Source organism: Aristolochia californica, unplaced genomic scaffold (assembly GCF_029961685.1).
Source record: "Aristolochia californica isolate CCGP_79_NKW_82.1479 unplaced genomic scaffold, dmAriCali1.0.hap1 SCAF_5, whole genome shotgun sequence".
Lineage (NCBI taxonomy): Eukaryota > Viridiplantae > Streptophyta > Magnoliopsida > Piperales > Aristolochiaceae > Aristolochia > Aristolochia californica.
In genome coordinates, this window is record NW_027182214.1 from 2,365,983 (window position 1) to 2,383,118 (window position 17,136).

Below are 17,136 nucleotides of genomic sequence, written 5' to 3' on the forward strand. Positions count from 1 at the left end.
AATTCGGAAACAAAACAACAAACGCCCACCAGCCTGTCACTGCTGATTCCAGTAGGGAAAGACGAATCTGAATTCCATGAGCATCCTAGCGAAAATGGTGGCCTACCACGCAGTTTTTTTCTGCTCGAGTTGTCGGCAGAGCGAGTGCACAATATTGAATATGAAGCCAAGGGAGGATGTCAATTTACATATTTCCATTTTGGCTTTTATCTTTGTCGGGGCCTGAATGCTAGTGGCTGTTGTCTGGGAACGTCGAAATTCTCTGCAATGTGGCCACATAACCTCTTCAATTCGCCCTTGTCCGTGTTCAGGCTCAATCATGCAATCACTGTCGCGCCACGTTGGCTCTCTTTTCTCCGAACAGGAGGTGCGGTTTCAATCCCATGGCCAGGTTCAGTATCCTCCCTGAATAAAACCCTGGGCCAGCATTGTCGTGCTTGTTTGCAAAAAAAGGGGAGGAAGAGGTACTATTGAGGGAGATGTATGCAGCTTGGTCATCATTCAAGGAGAACATGAACTGCAGCCAGCTGAGCGTGACTGCTGTTTTCCGGACGGAGATGGTGAAGGACGGAAAAGATGGCGACGGGAAGGTGAATCGGAAGAGAGAGATTAGTTGTGTAAAGAGAGAATACCACGCCAGTGACGAAAATGTCTGGCAGAACTCCGGCCCAGAAAGATTCCGCGGTGAGTGCAGTACTGTCTGTATTCTTAGCGTTAATGCAAGTTAAAAACTTTTACAAAGTTTTTTTTCTGATACACTTTTCACCAAGAGACGGCAACTAGGCTGTCCATTTACAAGAAGATACAATTTTTTTAGCAAAGATTGTCTCACAATGCAACAGGAATCAATAAAATTCTGCTTCCACTCAGATGCTGCATTCATGAAATCTTTAGATTTTCTACCAAGTTTTTCTCACTCTTCACTACCCAACTTAATGCTTTACAAATGGTATCCATGCAACTAGAGCTCGAGACAGGTGACATTTCTCGGAACGTCGTCAAAACCATCTTCCACACAACCTCAATCTGGAAGCAAGGTAGGAAGATCGAACGAATCTTAAAGGTGACAAATCTGCCAGAGGTCCTCGAGAAGTTTGAAGACTACAGAGAGATGGTGAAGAAACATGCTCGAAGCAATAGCAAGAGACACCCACGAAGTCTAGTCGACGGGAACGAGCTGTTGAGATTCTATGTCACAACCATGCCCTGCTGCACTTCAAACGACAACAAAATGACTGAACTCTGCTGCAACGCCGCTTGCGGTGTCTGCCGGCTCATTCAGCCAGTGTTTAGAGCTGACGATGCAAAGATAAATGAAACCAGGTTGTCTGCAAGCAGCAATACACATTGCAAGGGCACTGGGAGGAGAGGGGAGGAAAATAAGGCTGTGGTGCTTTGTAGGGTGATAGCTGGGACTGTACCTGATGTAGCTGATTCAGCTGAAGGAAGCAAAATGGGACTTTTTGATTCATATGGGCGTGAAGATTTATCTGTAATTAACCGCCATGGCATCCTACCATGCTTTGTGATTACATATTCATGAGATAAGAACAGTGCTAGTGAGACCAAATCATGTAAGAAATAAGTCCATAAAGTCGAATCTCAATAACTCAATCACCTCCATTCCAGTTCCAGTTCCAGTTCCAGTTCTGTTTGATGATTTCAGAAAATTTGACCATGTCATAAGAAATTATTGTAATGTGTATGAGAAGTGGTCACGTACTCCTTTTCAAATAAAATAAATTTATATATTATCTAAGAATATCATTAATAAGTACTTTCTAAGCTCCAGAAAAAATGTGTTAATAAAAAATTAATAAGAAATTATTGTAATGTGTATGAGAAGTGGTCACATACTCCTTTTCAAATAAAATAAATTTATATATTATCTAAGAATATCATTAATAAGTACTTTCTAAGCTCCAGAAAAAATGTGTTAATAAAAAATTATTTCAAAAGAGAACGAGCGTTTGTGATTTTTATTGTAACATGCGTTGAAGAAAACCGGCCAAACAGGGCTACAAGAAAGCAATTTAAGCTATTGAAGGATGTCACATGAAATTAAATTTGATATGAGGAAAAATTAAAAACTTTGGTATGCTACTTAATGATATGGTAATATTTGCTTCACTAGTTTTTTTATTTTTCTATTCTTTTTTACCAATTTTGTTTTTATGACGTGACATCATGAGACCTGAAACCTGGTTGTAGTATTATTTGTCACCTCTCGAGGGGACCTAGAGAAAGTGAAAATGAATTCCAAGTAGATCTACTTTCCATAAAGAATGTACTTTTTTACGTTAGTGTGGCCTATAAAAAGTACAATAAAATGCAAATTTTTGTATAACATTATGACAAGTGCAGATGAAATTCATTAATAAAATTGATTTATGATCAAATGACTAAGAAAATATGTCATTGAAGCTATTATAAATTATTATAAATTAAAAATATTTTTAAGTAGTTGACATAAATCTGGTATTCACTATTTTGGTTATAAAATAATTTTTAAATTGATAACAGAAATTTGAATCCAATAAATAGATGGGCGTCTCGGTTGATATGGGTTTCTAGAAAATAAGAACATATTAAAGATACACTTGTTGTATAATGTTTGCGGCTTAAATATATTTTGATTAAGGGAAAACATAGACTTGGAGAATGAGTTGTTAGTAACATGGTTACCTATATCAGTCAATACATCTTGGATTTTAGAATATCGGATACACCTTGTATTAGTTGATACAGGCTGATATAGGGGGTGTATCGATTAATTTGTATTGGATTTTGGTGTACTAGATACGCACCGATAGGGTGCGATGCGATCACTAATGGTTTGTAAAGAAGAATTAGAAACAAGCGACACCCAATAGTTTATCATAAAGGAGAATTAGAGTCATAGGAGGGTAAAAATTTATTTTCAATAGTTATAGTTTTTGTTCTATGCATTATAATTTTTAGTTTTAGTAACAATTTAAATTAATTATAATATATTGCTATAAGTAATCATTTTGTTCAAATTAATTATAATTGATTTATTTTGTATTATAATTGATTATGTTTATTTTAAATTATTAGTATTTTCTGGCAAATACGACTAACGGACCTTAATTTGATTTTGGATCTTCTTACTTGCAAGTTGGCGACCTCTTCTTCCAAAACTTAGATCTATAGTTGTTTGAAGAATCGAACTTCCCAGGGACTCGAATTACTCAAAAGATCAAACAACATTTGCTAAGATTATTTCACATAGTTGCAACATTCGAAATAAACAAATTTTCATCACAATTCAAGAACAATTGATCCAGTCAAACATCAAATAATAGTAGAAATTTAAATTTCATCCACAAGCATTTATAAATCTCTACCGCATATATTAACCTTTGAGTTTAGTAAAAATAAGCCTATATATTGCAAAAATCAAGGGATAAGTTGTGTTGCATTGCACATGTAATTCCAGTCGGTCAGTCAATGGAATGGGTTTGTTAGCTTTGTTGCAATTTTGACTCCTTTTGAAAAAAAAAAATTGTTTAACTCATATATGTGTTTGCAATTTTATAAATTAATTTTTGCAATGTAAAAATTAAATTAGAGTTCAAGCACAAACGTTCATACAATTACACAAAGAACATAGAGATTTATAGTAATCCACAATCAACTGTCTAGGAATGTTAATCCACTCTCAAGTGTTTGAGCGTTGGAGTTTCTAATGGCATTTACAATAAATTGCTTCTAAGATCAATTGCAATATTGTCTACATAGGAACTTAAGCATCTCAATAACCAATTTATAACAATTCATCCTCACATAAGAATGCAATAACAAACCATGTTATCCAACATAGACCCACAAATAGATGTGCGAGTAGCTTACAGAGCGCCTAGATCGACAAAGGTATTTTTGTAGTAGCAACTCTCTAGGCACATAAGGCTTGGATAGACTAAAGGATTTGTAGCACCACTTACCTCTACAAGAACTTATGACTCACAACAATAGTAGCTAAGGCTTAGTAACCTTTTCATCTTTGGCCACACAGGCCATTCTCAATAGCATTGAGGTGATGAGAGTCTTGCCTTGCCAAAGCTTGACCCAATAATGCAAGGGTTACTTACAAAAAATACAATAGTATTTTAGTAAGGTAGATATTACAGATAAAGAGCACTCTAGTTCAAATAAACTTCACCAAGAACGATCAATTTATTTCAAATTACATACACAAAAATACTTGGGTTTTATAATCCCAAATTTCTTAAAACAATAAAATGCCACCAAAATTGTCTTGTTAGATTAAATATACGATTTCAAAGTAAATGATGCACAAAAACTAACAAGGATTAAGGAATTATTTTTTCAAAATCTCAAATCTAATCACCAATTCAGTTTCAAATTATGAGAGTACTTGTGAGATGGGCAAGTCTCGGGGTGAAATCGCCGGACACACTTTCCAAAAGCTGATAGGAATCACCAGATTTTACGTTTTTTAAGAAGGCTAGCAGACACGATGAGCAAGGCATTTGTTGACATTTGCGTATCTGCTACTTCCCAGAAGGAGCACAGAACTGCAGGCTACCCGTCAAAACAGGTCTTCAATGCCGGGTAATTCGGAAACAAAACAACAAACGCCCACCAGCCTGCCACTGCTTATTCCAGTAGGGAAAGAAGAATCTGGATTCTGTGAGCATCCCAGCGTTAATGGTGGCCTAGCTAGCAAACAGGTGGCACGCAGTTTTTTCTTGTTAACAGAGGGCACAATGTTGAATATGAAGCCGTGGGAAGATCTCTATTTACATATTTCCATTTAGGGTTTTATCTTTGTTGGGGCCTGAATGCTATCACTTTCTCGCGGCTGGTTGCTGGGAACGTTGAAATTCTCTGCAATGTGACTACGTAACCTCTTCAATTCGCCCTTGTCCGTGTTCAGGCTCAGTCATGCAATCACTGGCGTGCCACGTTGTCGCTGTTTTCTCCGCGCAGGAGGTGCGGCTTCAATCCCATGGCGAGGTTCAGTATCTTCCCTGAATAAAACCCTGGGCCAGCAATGTCGAGCCTTGTTTGCAAAAAAAAAAAAAGGAGGAAGAGGTACTATTGAGGGAGATGTATGCAGCCTGGTCATCGTTCAAGGAGAACATGAACTGCAGCCAGCTGAGAGTGACTGCAGTTTTCCGGCCGGAGATGGTGAAGAACAGAAAAGATGGCGACGGGAAAGTGAATCGGAAGAGAGAGATTACTTGTGTAGAGAGAGAATACCACGCCAGTGACGAAAAAGTCTGGCAGAACTCCGGGCCAGAAAGATTCCGCGGTGAGTACAGTACTGTCTGTATTCTTAGTAGTTTCTCTTTCTGGATTGTCATGAAATCTCTAAATGAAAGACTTTTACAAAAAAAATTTCTAATACACTTTTCACCAAGAGACGGCAACTAGGCTGTCCATTTACAAGAAGATAGAATTTTTTTAGCAAAGATTGTCTCACAATGCAACAGGAATCAATAAAATTCTGCTTCCACTCAGATGCTGCGTTCATGAAATCTTTAGTTTTTCTTCCAGTTTTTCTCACTCTTCACTACCCAACTTAATGCTTTACAAATGGTATACATGCAACTAGAGCTCAAGACAGGTGACATTTCTCGAAACGTCGTCACAATCATCTTCCACACAACCTCAATCTGGAAGCAAGTGAGGAAGATCGAACGAATCTTAAAGGTGACAAATCTGCCAGAGGTCCTCGAGAAGTTTGAAGACTACAGAGAGATGGTGAAGAAACATGCTCGAAGCAATAGCAAGAGACACCCACGAAGTCTAGTCGACGGGAACGAGCTGTTGAGATTCTATGTCACAACCATGTCCTGCTGCACTTCAAACGCCAACAGACTGAACTCTGCTGCAACGCCACTTGCGGCGTCTGCCGGATCATTCAGCCAGTGTTTAGAGCTGACGATGCAAAGATAAATGAAACCAGGTTGTCTGCAAGCAGCAATAGACATTGCAAGGGCACTGGGAGGAGAGGGGAGGAAAATAAGGCTGTGGTGCTTTGTAGGGTGATAGCTGGGACTGTACCTGATGTAGCTGATACAGCTGAAGGAAGCAAAATGGGACTTTTTGATTCATATGGGCGTGAAGATTTATCTGTAATTAACCGCCATGGCATCCTACCATGCTTTGTGATTACATATTCATGAGATAAGAACAGGGCTAGTGAGACTAAGAAATAAGTCCATAAAGTCGCATCTCAATAACTCAATCACCTCCATTCTAGTTCAATTTGATGATTTGAGAAAATGGATCAATTTGGTATCTACTATTGTAACATGACAATGCAAGTTGATCATGAGCAACACTGGATCAGTCTAAGTAAAAACAGAATATGATAAAACAAACCAGTTTTACAGCAGTTTGTTGTTTGTTTCGATTTAAACAGGTATGGGGGTTTTCAGGTAAGGAACGTGGACAGTAAATACACTTTTCAGAGTCAATTACCATAGATAAAATCTTATTGAAAACATGAGAGAAGTATATCCGTGTCCAACACTAACTGATTTACAGCCACTAAATTAGCCAGGGAGAGCATAATCTGATAAGAAGTATATTTAACTGTATCCTTCTACCGAGCACTTGATCTCTCATTTTGAGATCTCCTGTAGTATAAGAAGATACTGGGTTCTCTAAAGACACCACTCGCCATTAAAGAACGTGTTCCTACTCAAGAAGCTAAAAACTTTTAAACGTGTTCCTACTCAATCACCATGTCTCTCTTGAAGCAGCCAGCAAATCATTGTTCATTCATCTCCATGCACTTGAAACAACCAGCGGTCTGTTTATCCAACCAAGATAAAGTGCTCCATCTCTTTCTTCTAATCTATAGTTCTCACAGTAACTCTGCAACAAACTTCTAATGGTGTTGTTCACTAACGAGCTCAGTGGATAAGGACTAAACCCTGCCATCATGAAGCGAGCCCGCCACTTCCCCAAAAGCTCATGTCGTTCGACCCTTTCAGCCCCCTCACATGCAATGATGTTAACTATATCACGAGCCAAGCAGTGTTGCTCCACACTAATCCTTTCCTTGTTCTCCCTTGGTAGAGTCACATCTATGGACTCAAAGATGGCACTGTAGTAACTAAGTGTCTCTACAAACCTCGGAAAGAAAGGGGCAGTATTCGTATTAGATTCTTGTTCTACTAGAGTGACTACCTTTGGTGATAAGCTTTTCACCAACCTCAAGAGCCGATCCCGGTGATTCTCAGTGCTTACACTCTCATCAGGCATATGATGCAATTGAAAAGGAAAGTTAACTGCCAAGGCCTCCCCAGGTCGAACACGCAAATGCTCCATTTCAACTTCACAGCCTGACATGGCTGCAGCATGGAATTCAAAAGGCACATTGCAAGAATCAGCAAGTCTTGCCAGCCTCTGTCCTACAATGTAGAGCCCACCTCCTCGAGCATAGGCAGAATGAGAATCATCAACACCAGTTATGCGTACATGTGGAGGACCACCAGGCCTCGCAGACAGAGCTTGAATTAGGGTAATCCATTGGCTTCCCTGAGCAATCTGAAAGTCGATTATGTGGACTCGATCTGCATCCTTCAAAGCTTCAGCAATGGCACCATTGGCTGACATATACCCAAATTTGAAGTATGGGCAAACTTCATAAAGTATGTGCATGTAAGAGAGAAGTTCGGAACTTGCTGGCTCCTTGCATTTTAGGGCTTTGTAAATCGAACTTCCTGAGGAAGCCAACCTTGCAACAAGACCTTCAAGCATATAGGCACCAAGCCGCTGAAGAGGCTCTCCTGAAACCGAAACCATCGGTCTTAATTCAGCCATCAACCATTCTGCACTAACCATATCATTATCAGAGACAGCTTTTCCACAAGCAATAAGCACCTCTCTTAGATCTCCTCTAATTATCTCCATCAACTGTTTCCACTTGTTGGGTATCATTGAGTTAGGACCTGGAGAGGTGCTCTCAAAGTTGTCAACTATGTCAGAATCAGGACCCAACATGACAGTTTCTAATTCTCTTAGCTTGTGCTGCAAACCATGTACATCCTCAGTAACACAAGACCCACTAACAGGTGAACCGTAATTAATGTCTGGTGAGTGATGTTGGTCTGATGGATATGACTGGGACTCTTGTTGTGATGTCGGGCTTCCGCTGGGTGAGAAACTGAGAGATGACGAAGAGTTATACACATTATAGCTACCAGTTGCAGAGGATGATTCTACGGTGCAGTGTTGCCCTTGAGAAGTGTGGTTTGCAAAGCTGCCTCCATTGGACACACCATCTGAGTAGATATCCTGGGGCTGACAATATGACTCTATGTCCTGAACTGGATGAGAATTATGTGCATAATACAAAGCGTGAGACCTGTTTTCATTTCCTTGTCTCTTTGAAGCTTGCATTGATGACAGACTGATATGATCTCAACAGAAGGTTGAGATGCAAGCGAGTTGGAAAAAAATTGTTTGGCCTTCCTCAAGCAATATCAATGATCGACTAATGAGAATTGTTCCAATGCTAGAAGCAACAAGAGCATCCCATATCTCAGTTGAAGTATCACAAAAAGACAAAGAACGCCCTTCAAGCAGTCATTCCACGACTTGATGGCTTTAAATGTTTAAAAAAGCTGGTGCCGTCTGCATAAAGATTGAAGAAAGTAAGTGAAATCAAGACCTGCCATTATTGTAATATGTGTTGCATTTACAAAACTAAAACGAAAGATACCAAAGGAAATGGCAAAGAACCACACAACATTTACATACATAATGGAGCTACAAGATAATGCAGGAGGGTGAAGGGGGATGAACGTTGCCAACCCCAACATACTTGGGAATGGTGACATGGATTTAAACATGCACATGCACCAAAAGTTACATGCAACAGCACTAGGATAGCATAGTTCAATGTCAAAACGCATATGCCAATGACACTGGCTTTTCACTGATATAACCGAGAAGTGTTTTAAAAGAAAAATATTAAACTACTCCCCAGCTTTTCAGAGATATGATAAGAGAATTGGGAACTACAATAGATTAATAGTTTTTCCATGTTCATGGCTTGACAGAAAGACGACCTACCAGAAATCACAGAAAGCAAAACACAGACAGAAAGAGATGCTGAATTAACATGCTAATTTTGTAACATATTTTAGGCTCTGTTCAGAAATTCTGTGATGCAGTGCTAGTTGCATTAACAGAATTGAAGGATATAGAATCAGTGAGTGGGCCAGCTAAATCAGGAGAAAACACGAGAACAGTGACCAAGGAAACAAAAATATTTACTCTGTTTCATTGACAACGTGCATAAATTTCACCAAGTGACAACAAGGATGGACTAAATTTGAAATGTTGAGAAAGGTTATGCAAGCACAATAATGTCAAAAGTAGATTTTAAATTAAACAGACAAGAAGTATTCTCTTGATGTGCTATATTCAGCAAGCCAATATATTTCAAACTTTATTCATCCATTAAGTAAAGTTCATAATAAAATGGGAACAAAAGAAAATTATTGGTATCAAAGAAAGTGTAAATGCAATTCTCAATGGATATGTTCACAAGGGGAAATTTAAAATCAACTTCGAAATAATTCTTCGAATACGGAAGGTTAGTCAATTCTAGAGCACCTTATCTTGCATTTAACTTTCTTTCTTTTTCGCCCTTATCTATTCAAGAAATATTGCATCTCTTATAATCGATAGCAGCTGAGATTGAATTTGCTTCCAGTTTCCAACACTTTATGGCCATTGTTCATGAGGCCAGCTCAAGATACTATCTAAACAAGAAGAGAACCAAAGTTGGTAAATTTGATGTAATTATAAGCAAAGATGATTGCAGAAAATAATACTGACAACACCACAAATATGTGAAGTTGGTTACCATTGCAAATACTTTCCAAGCTTACCCGTGAATACAAGAAACTTGGCTCAGTTCCACACAAAACCCGAAGTGTACTCCTAAGTCTAGGATAAAGCAAGTTAATGTCTGTAAGAGGTATTTATTTAAACAAAGAAACTGAAGGTGGAAAAATACTTGTAGATCCCACAATTTCTATCACGTTAACAGTGGTTATGACTCAAGAAGTTTAGAAATCATGGAACAGGCTAAAGGATCTTCAGTCAGGACCACCACAAACTATCCCAGATACGGAGGGAACATCAATTTCTAAGACAAGAAGCCCTCAAATCATAAGTCTTGACCTCCACTGCAGAATTTGCCATAATTTAAGCATAAGAGAATTACTTCAGAGAAGAAAAAGCCCGCTTGCTATACTTGTGAACCAGAACTATCTAGAACATAATTGACTGACACGTTTCAGAAAAACAGCAGCTCTTTGGACGGAAAAACCGTAGTGCACAACAAAACATCAATTCAGACCAACCTCGAACCCCTTCAGAGAACAGCGAAATCTAATAAGGAAGAATTGGTAGGGCTTATTTAGCTGCGAACCAATACTGAGAGAAAAATGAAAATTCGGAAAAATAGAGAAGTCCCAAGAGGCTTCACAAGATCCTACCTAAAGCCATGTACTCTCAACCAGAATAGTTCAATTCACCATCAAATCCCACCAAAATCATGCCAAGACGAAAACTTCAAACTTTCCAATCATGTAAGTCGTACTCTCCAAAGAAGAAGACACAAAAGAGAATTCCAGACCAGATAAATCCTTGCCACTTTCGAATTCCATTACTGAATAATTTCGTTCAAACAAAAAAGCTACCGTGTTCTAAAAATAGATTCATCTTTCAGCTCAAACAGAGTCAAAGTACTCCAGAAGACAGCGAACTAGTCAAAGTTAGAAGTAAATCTGTTTCGTCGAAAAAACTGAACCCAAAAAAAATAATAATAATAAGAGAACAGAGAATTAAGAGGAGAAGACACTAAAACTTTCCGTCAAAGAAACGATTATCACAACAAACAAATTAAACCGCACCTCCATCTCAGCTCAAACTCAAGCAAGATCCCAAAAACGAACAGCTCAATCAAAAACAAATCTCATACCAGCTTGCACAAGGGACAGAACCCATATCCATAACATGAAGTTAAAGAATTTCCTGAGGAATTTTAAGGATTGCCGAGGTTACCTCTCAGAGGGTCCTCACTCCTCAGATTTCAGTGCAGGTTCAAAGGGAGTCTTCGTGCATTGGTACACCACGGCCACCATTAAAGAAAGAATCAACTGGATGTCCGAGCAAAGAAAGAGTAATTTAACGCCCCCATTTCGTGCCAAAACTACCAAACTACCTTTGGATTTTTCTGCATGTCCGAGTTTGTCTAAAAATGATTTTAAATATCTTTAAATGACTAAAATACCCTCAAACCCCTAACAACTCATGAAGATGAAATAACTGCCAATCCGGTTAGTAAACCGGTCCACTCTTGTAGGCGGTAGTTTTTCGTACCTAACAGATTGGTCTTTAGGTGTATTGGCTAGCCGTTGTCACATAGTTCATTGTAAAAATGAGTAAATTAATTCGATTATGTAATTCTATTTTGGTTTTATAATATTTAAATTTTAAGTACATAAAATTACTTATAATTATATGTATTTATGTTAATAAAAAAATAATTCCAACCTATTATGTGACCAAATAACTTCCTATATCGATAATTTTATTTTTGTATTTTTTATTTTATTTTTTATAAAAATATAAATAAATAGATAACTCGTTATCAAGTCTTCATATATCTCAACAGTTTTTAATTTAATTTGTGAAATAAAACAAGGGTTCGTTGGGGTATGATCGGTTGAAACTGCGAAATAGAGCATATTTACGGAAACACTTTTTTTTCCGAGCAAACCATAGCTAAATAATCCTTACTACTTGTCGAGCTTAGTTTTTATAAGGGCGTTTCGGTATTTTAAACATGTCGGTAAAATAACTTCTCATGGCTAGGGAAATTGTAATTTGAATATTCAATGGGGGCTAGTTTGGACATTTCGAGCCATAAAGAAGAAGGTCATCAGAATACTCCACACCAGGGGCTTATTCGTAGTTTCGAAGCAATCAGGGGGCAGTTTCCTATTTTATTTGAAAACAGGGGGGATTTGGACGGTGACGGGAAAACTGCCCCACGCGGTTCTGCGAAGCACCGTAACGCTTTCTTGACGTGGATTCGAGTCCAATGTCTCCTAGTGCACCGGCCTAATTTCCAAACATACCCTCGTCTTTGTTCATAATTACTTATCCATAATTTCCAGCTATTTTGATTATTTGGATGCTTAATAAATAATATTATTTTATTAGTCACTTTGATCAATGAGAGAAATTTAAAATAATAAAAAATTATTATAATATAAATTATATATATATATATATATATATACAAAATTGAAAATGTAAATACTAATTTAAAATAATTTCTATATTTAATGACCAATAAAAATCTCATAATTATTACAACCGACCTTTCGAGCATACAAATTAGATAACATAAACTTAAACCCTGAACCCTAAACCCTGAATGTGACATTCATAAATGCAACATGTTTGGGTAATTTTGGAAAAGTGGAAAATAGAGGAAGCATCCCCCTGGTCACCTGATATGAGTCATTATTTATACATTAAGGGAGGAGAAGGATAGCTTCATCTTCAATCAATATGTTTTGGAATGATATGGGGAATAAGTATGGTTAAATAGGGTCCCTGCCCCCCCCCCCCCCCCCCCCCCCCCCCCCCCCCCCCAATCAAATCCTTATCTTCTAGACTCTCTTTACATGGAAAGTGGGTGTGGCACATGTGGTGATAATTTAGAATCATTATCACTTCATAATAGTCCATTTGTGTCAATTACTAAGTGGAATTTTACATTCTTGTTAGAATGTTTTTTCTACTAAAAATGGATTAACCTTTTACTTTTGAGATAGGGTACTAATGAGGACCGATTCATATTTAAAAAATATATCCTTATTTTAATGACAAATTATATGTCGAGCATATCGAGTTTTGGGGTAGCCAGTTTCAGGTGGGCTACCCCAAAACTCTCTTAGGGTAACTGCAATGAACTCAATATATGGGTTGACAACATGGGAAATGGTAACTGATACTTTGGGAGTCCACAAGCTTGTTGAAAATCCAAGAAACCTTATTTTAATGAATAATTGGGAGTTCTTTAGGTTACTCTTTTTCTTATTTTAAACTTCAACATTGGAAGTGTAAGTTAAAGGGGTGATTCCCAAACTTATAGTTATTTTATATTTCCATTGTCTTTGGAATTGACATTTAAATAGCCTCATTTGACCATTTTGGTTGGAGAGCATTTCAACATCAAATGTAGAATATGAGTTAGAGTTTCTTAAGCTATGTCTTAGCATGAGATTGAATCAGGATTGTTCTTATCCTCGAAAACTTTTAAAAAAAAAAGACAGTATCGAACTACGCCCGTTACTACTGTTTAAAGAAGCATGGGATTTTATAATATTTTTTTTCTTCGACGATTATGAGCAAAACTTCATCAATTAATTAGTTGTAATCTAACTTTGACCATACAAAATTTAAAGAAAGAAGACCCCTGTCTCACTCCCTATAGAGTTGTTGGGTATGATATTCTATGTGTATATGAGATGTAGAATCTTTAAGAGTCAAAAAGATGCATGAAAGGAAAACAACTTTTTTTTGTCAGCATTGGATGACTTTAACATTAAATGGCCTTAATGGTTATGTCAAGTGTGAGATAAAGAAAAGAGGGGGAGGTTTCTTTCAATATGAGAGAGACATATAACTATAGTCTAAATTTTGATAAACAATATCATTCCAATAGCTTTAATAAAACAATTTAGACATGAAAATTAGATAAGGTTGTAAGATTCATGAACACACATTGTCCTTAATAATTGACACATGTCATTGTGGAAATGTGATAAATAACTCCATAAATGATGCCTTTATGATCATACACATATCACCCATGTTGAGTACTAGGAAAATTGTACATTTGGGACTCTAAGCTCAAAATTACTTCAAATAAGTAGATTTAGGTGTACATTAAACTTGAAACTATCGATTTTTAATTTATGAAATAAAAAAAAGTAATTTTTTTATTATTCATTTTTCTATTAATTAAAACATAAATTAAAAAGGAAAAGTTTTTGTTTCAACAATAGAAAACTAGTCAATCATAATGAAGTGATAATCGCTTTACTTTCTATTTTAGATATTTTTATTTTTATTTAAAATTCAATAAATATATTAATAATATATATATATAAATTCATTTCGAGTAAGAAAGACAGTTTTCAGTATAATTCTATATATTCAAAACACATAAATTTTTCCAAACAATCATGCTATTTAGCCAATCGAACTTTCATGTTTTTAGCATTTGTACCCACCTTAACATTGGTTCTTTCTTTTTTTGCGGGTATTACCCTTTCTTCTTTGCGAACTTTTTTTACTCCCATTAACATGAAGAAGGAAATAGGCATTGACACCCATTTCAACTTGAAAGCCACTATTTTGGGTGTCATTGTATAGATAAAGACATGCTTGTGACTATATGGTATTTTGACAAATGCTTCTCAAGAGACAAATTTAACTTGAAAACGAAATAAATGAAGAGAGTCTTTGGCTTGGAGTAGGCCAATGTCAACCCTAATTATGCCTTTGTTTGTCATTTATGCCACCAAAATTGGTGGATTATTGACTTTTATGAATAAGTTTTCTCAAAGTCATCTTTAGATTTTACGGAAGAGAATAATGTCTTCTCTCAAATAGTTAAAGTAGATAAAACAAAATTAATGGCAAGTTGATACATATTCAAAATAATAATAAAAATAAACACTTTGAGACCAATTTTTTATCTGAAAAAATAAATTCTCTTTGAATAATTTATTTTAAAATTTTGAAAACTTTGAGACATATCCATTTTAGGTCATGATAAGTATTTATTTAATATTTTGAAAATAATATAAAATTAATAAGTTTCTACATTTGATATAATAAAAATAAATTCTTCTAGACAAACTTTGGATTTGAAAAATAATTATCTTTGACTAATTTAATTTAAAATGTGAAAAAAAAATCTTACATATCCATTTTAGGTTACGATAAGTGTTTATTTGATATTTTGAAATTAATATAAAATCAACCAATTTTTTTCATTCAACATTTATCTTGATCACTTATTTCCAATATAAGGGTGAGATATGTGATTTAATAATTTTATAACTATTTATATATATTATATTTTTATTTTCTAAGTAATAAGATAAAATACTTCTTTCGTATCTTCTTATAAGTTTTTTCTCTCTTGCAACCCTAGTTTGTTGCATTGTCGTGAAAACTTGTTGCATTCTCACTTCAATATAAAAGGTTTTGTTTCTCTAAGACCTTTTTTTTTTTTTGTCTCCAAATGAAACTCTATATCGAAAGTTCATATAAGATGCCCTCAAAATTGTTTAAAAAATAGGAAAATTGATGGAAATCCTCTTGACGATCTAGATTTGTATTGGAAATTTTGTTGGGAGCCTAATTTATCTAACTTTGACGCAACCCGAAATTGCCAAAACAATTCACATTGTAAACTTAGTTATTATTTTATCGACTTATTTTTATTAGTTTGTAGTTCAGAGGATCTTGAGATACTTAAGAGAGCCTACTTACATCAATGGTTTGTGACCCACTATTGGGAACTAAATTGTAACATAGAAATCTGATATGGTTTGGTTGATCGGACTTTGATTTAGAATAAGTTGATCATGTGGTCCAAGAAAACTCAATTGTTGTATATACCACGAATTAGAGCAATTCTCAAATACAACTCTTTTTATAGGACACTTTTTTAAAAATATGGCCTCTTAGATACAATATTTTGTATAATTATAATTTAATAAACCAATTTCCTTCATCCAACCGATTGTATAATTATAATTTAATAAACCAATTTCCTTCATCCAACCGATAACAATAGATGAATCTAGGGTTTAGGGTTTAGGGTTTAATAAACTAATTTCCTTCATCTAACCGATAACAATAGATGAATCGCCTTCAAAGATTAATTAGAGGGGTTGACAACTTTGTTACGTAGAGCTTAAGGCCTCGAAGGAGAGCTTTGACTCGACTTTAGAAAACCCAAATCTACAGGGCATAGAAACTGAGTCGGTTATGGATTTTCTTTTGAACTACCATCAAAATTGAGCTTCAGGCACGACACAAGAAGAGGGGGATCCCAAAGCTAACTGAGTTCCATTGCTTCCAATGCTTCCTTATAAGGGATAGAGGCAAGGAAGGGAAGACACTTGAAAATGGTGGTCAAGATTAGGAGAAATCAATGGTGGGAAATACTCTTTGAAGGCTTAAACCTTAACCACTTGCTTGGCAATGTAATTGTGGGCCTGGGTATTTGCTGTGGCTCTGGACTCAGGTGTGAAAACTCAACTATCTGGGCTCACATCTGAATGGTAATGCCCAATGCTTTTTTAAATGTGAAAACGACAGCCACGTGAGAGAAAGCACCAGGCAAGTTGTCACACAAATGCAGGGCCCACCCACTTTTTTCTTCCAACACCGAACTTGGATAATCTCACTTAAGGGCCCATCTCAACAGTCCTAAGGGCCCACTTAAGGGAAAAAACGATCATGAACGTTCATTCCCATGGCTCTACAGCCGGCAGTATCTCGCATCAGATCATGTGATAGAGAAAACAATTTCTGTCTTTTTGTTCCAATTTTTTGAAGACGACAAGGATGAATGGATATCAGTGGACATGCATCACCCATCACTCCACTGCGCTGGGCCCCATCTCAGAAACAAGTGGGCCCTGTTACGTCAACATTTTCCAACAGGACCATGGCCTCGTTGCATCTTCTTCCCTGCTCAACAGGGCTTTCCTCTGGGTGGTTGAAGAGGAGAGATGCTGCGCCTGATATGGCTCTGACTTGAAGAAGATAAAAGCATCATAATCAATGATTGATTTCTACATCCACGATCAGAATGGTTATGCGTGAGCACTACGCCGATTCTGTGGACAGATTAATGAAACAAATCCAGGCACACAAACATGATCAAGGAGATGAGATTACATTAGTGGACAACTAAAACCCACCACCAGAAAAATAATTGCAGACAAGTCCCATCAAGAGATAGAGAGAGAGAGAGAATAAGAACCACCCAGTTGGTATCATTGTGACTAGGCTACT

General features: G+C 36.6%; 3 protein-coding genes across 5 annotated transcripts; 2 read left to right on the forward strand and 1 right to left on the reverse strand.

Annotated features, from left to right (window-relative positions):
• The first annotated feature begins 946 nt into the window (after nucleotides 1-946).
• LOC137966343 (uncharacterized) lies at nucleotides 947-1,543 on the forward strand. The gene has a single exon (XM_068812927.1). It carries the CDS (start codon nucleotides 947-949, stop codon nucleotides 1,541-1,543), a length of 597 nt encoding a protein of 198 aa, XP_068669028.1.
• Nucleotides 1,544-5,094: 3,551 nt separating this feature from the next.
• Nucleotides 5,095-6,176, forward strand: LOC137966344 (uncharacterized). The gene is made up of 3 exons (XM_068812928.1): nucleotides 5,095-5,313; nucleotides 5,545-5,751; nucleotides 5,868-6,176. Exons 1-3 carry the CDS (start codon nucleotides 5,095-5,097, stop codon nucleotides 6,174-6,176), a joined length of 735 nt encoding a protein of 244 aa, XP_068669029.1.
• Nucleotides 6,177-6,492: 316 nt separating this feature from the next.
• LOC137965876 (scarecrow-like protein 21) lies at nucleotides 6,493-11,131 on the reverse strand. Of its 3 annotated transcripts, XM_068812248.1 has the most exons (3): nucleotides 11,083-11,128; nucleotides 9,625-9,773; nucleotides 6,493-8,637 (listed from the first exon to the last, which is right to left on the reverse strand). In XM_068812248.1, exon 3 carries the CDS (start codon nucleotides 8,401-8,403, stop codon nucleotides 6,778-6,780), a length of 1,626 nt encoding a protein of 541 aa, XP_068668349.1. In that variant the 5' UTR covers nucleotides 8,404-8,637; nucleotides 9,625-9,773; nucleotides 11,083-11,128; the 3' UTR covers nucleotides 6,493-6,777. The 3 variants fall into 3 exon arrangements, with proteins under 3 accessions (XP_068668349.1, XP_068668350.1, XP_068668351.1); XM_068812249.1 differs by lacking the exon at nucleotides 9,625-9,773 and having other exon boundaries at nucleotides 11,083-11,131; XM_068812250.1 differs by lacking the exon at nucleotides 9,625-9,773 and having other exon boundaries at nucleotides 11,000-11,108.
• Nucleotides 11,132-17,136: the final 6,005 nt, after the last annotated feature.

What these genes read in the sequence shown, in the direction of transcription:
- LOC137966343 (XM_068812927.1), top strand. Translation starts at nt 947, where the DNA reads ATGGTATCCATGCAACTAGAGCTCGAGACAGGTGACATTTCTCGGAAC.
- LOC137966344 (XM_068812928.1), top strand. Translation starts at nt 5,095, where the DNA reads ATGTATGCAGCCTGGTCATCGTTCAAGGAGAACATGAACTGCAGCCAG. An exon ending in TCCGCGGTGAGTACAGTACT is followed by an intron (nt 5,314 to 5,544) that starts GTCTGTATTCTT and finishes TTTTTCTTCCAG; the next exon opens with TTTTTCTCACTCTTCACTAC. An exon ending in TTGAAGACTACAGAGAGATG is followed by an intron (nt 5,752 to 5,867) that starts GTGAAGAAACAT and finishes AAACGCCAACAG; the next exon opens with ACTGAACTCTGCTGCAACGC.
- LOC137965876 (XM_068812249.1), bottom strand. Translation starts at nt 8,403, where the DNA reads ATGCAAGCTTCAAAGAGACAAGGAAATGAAAACAGGTCTCACGCTTTG.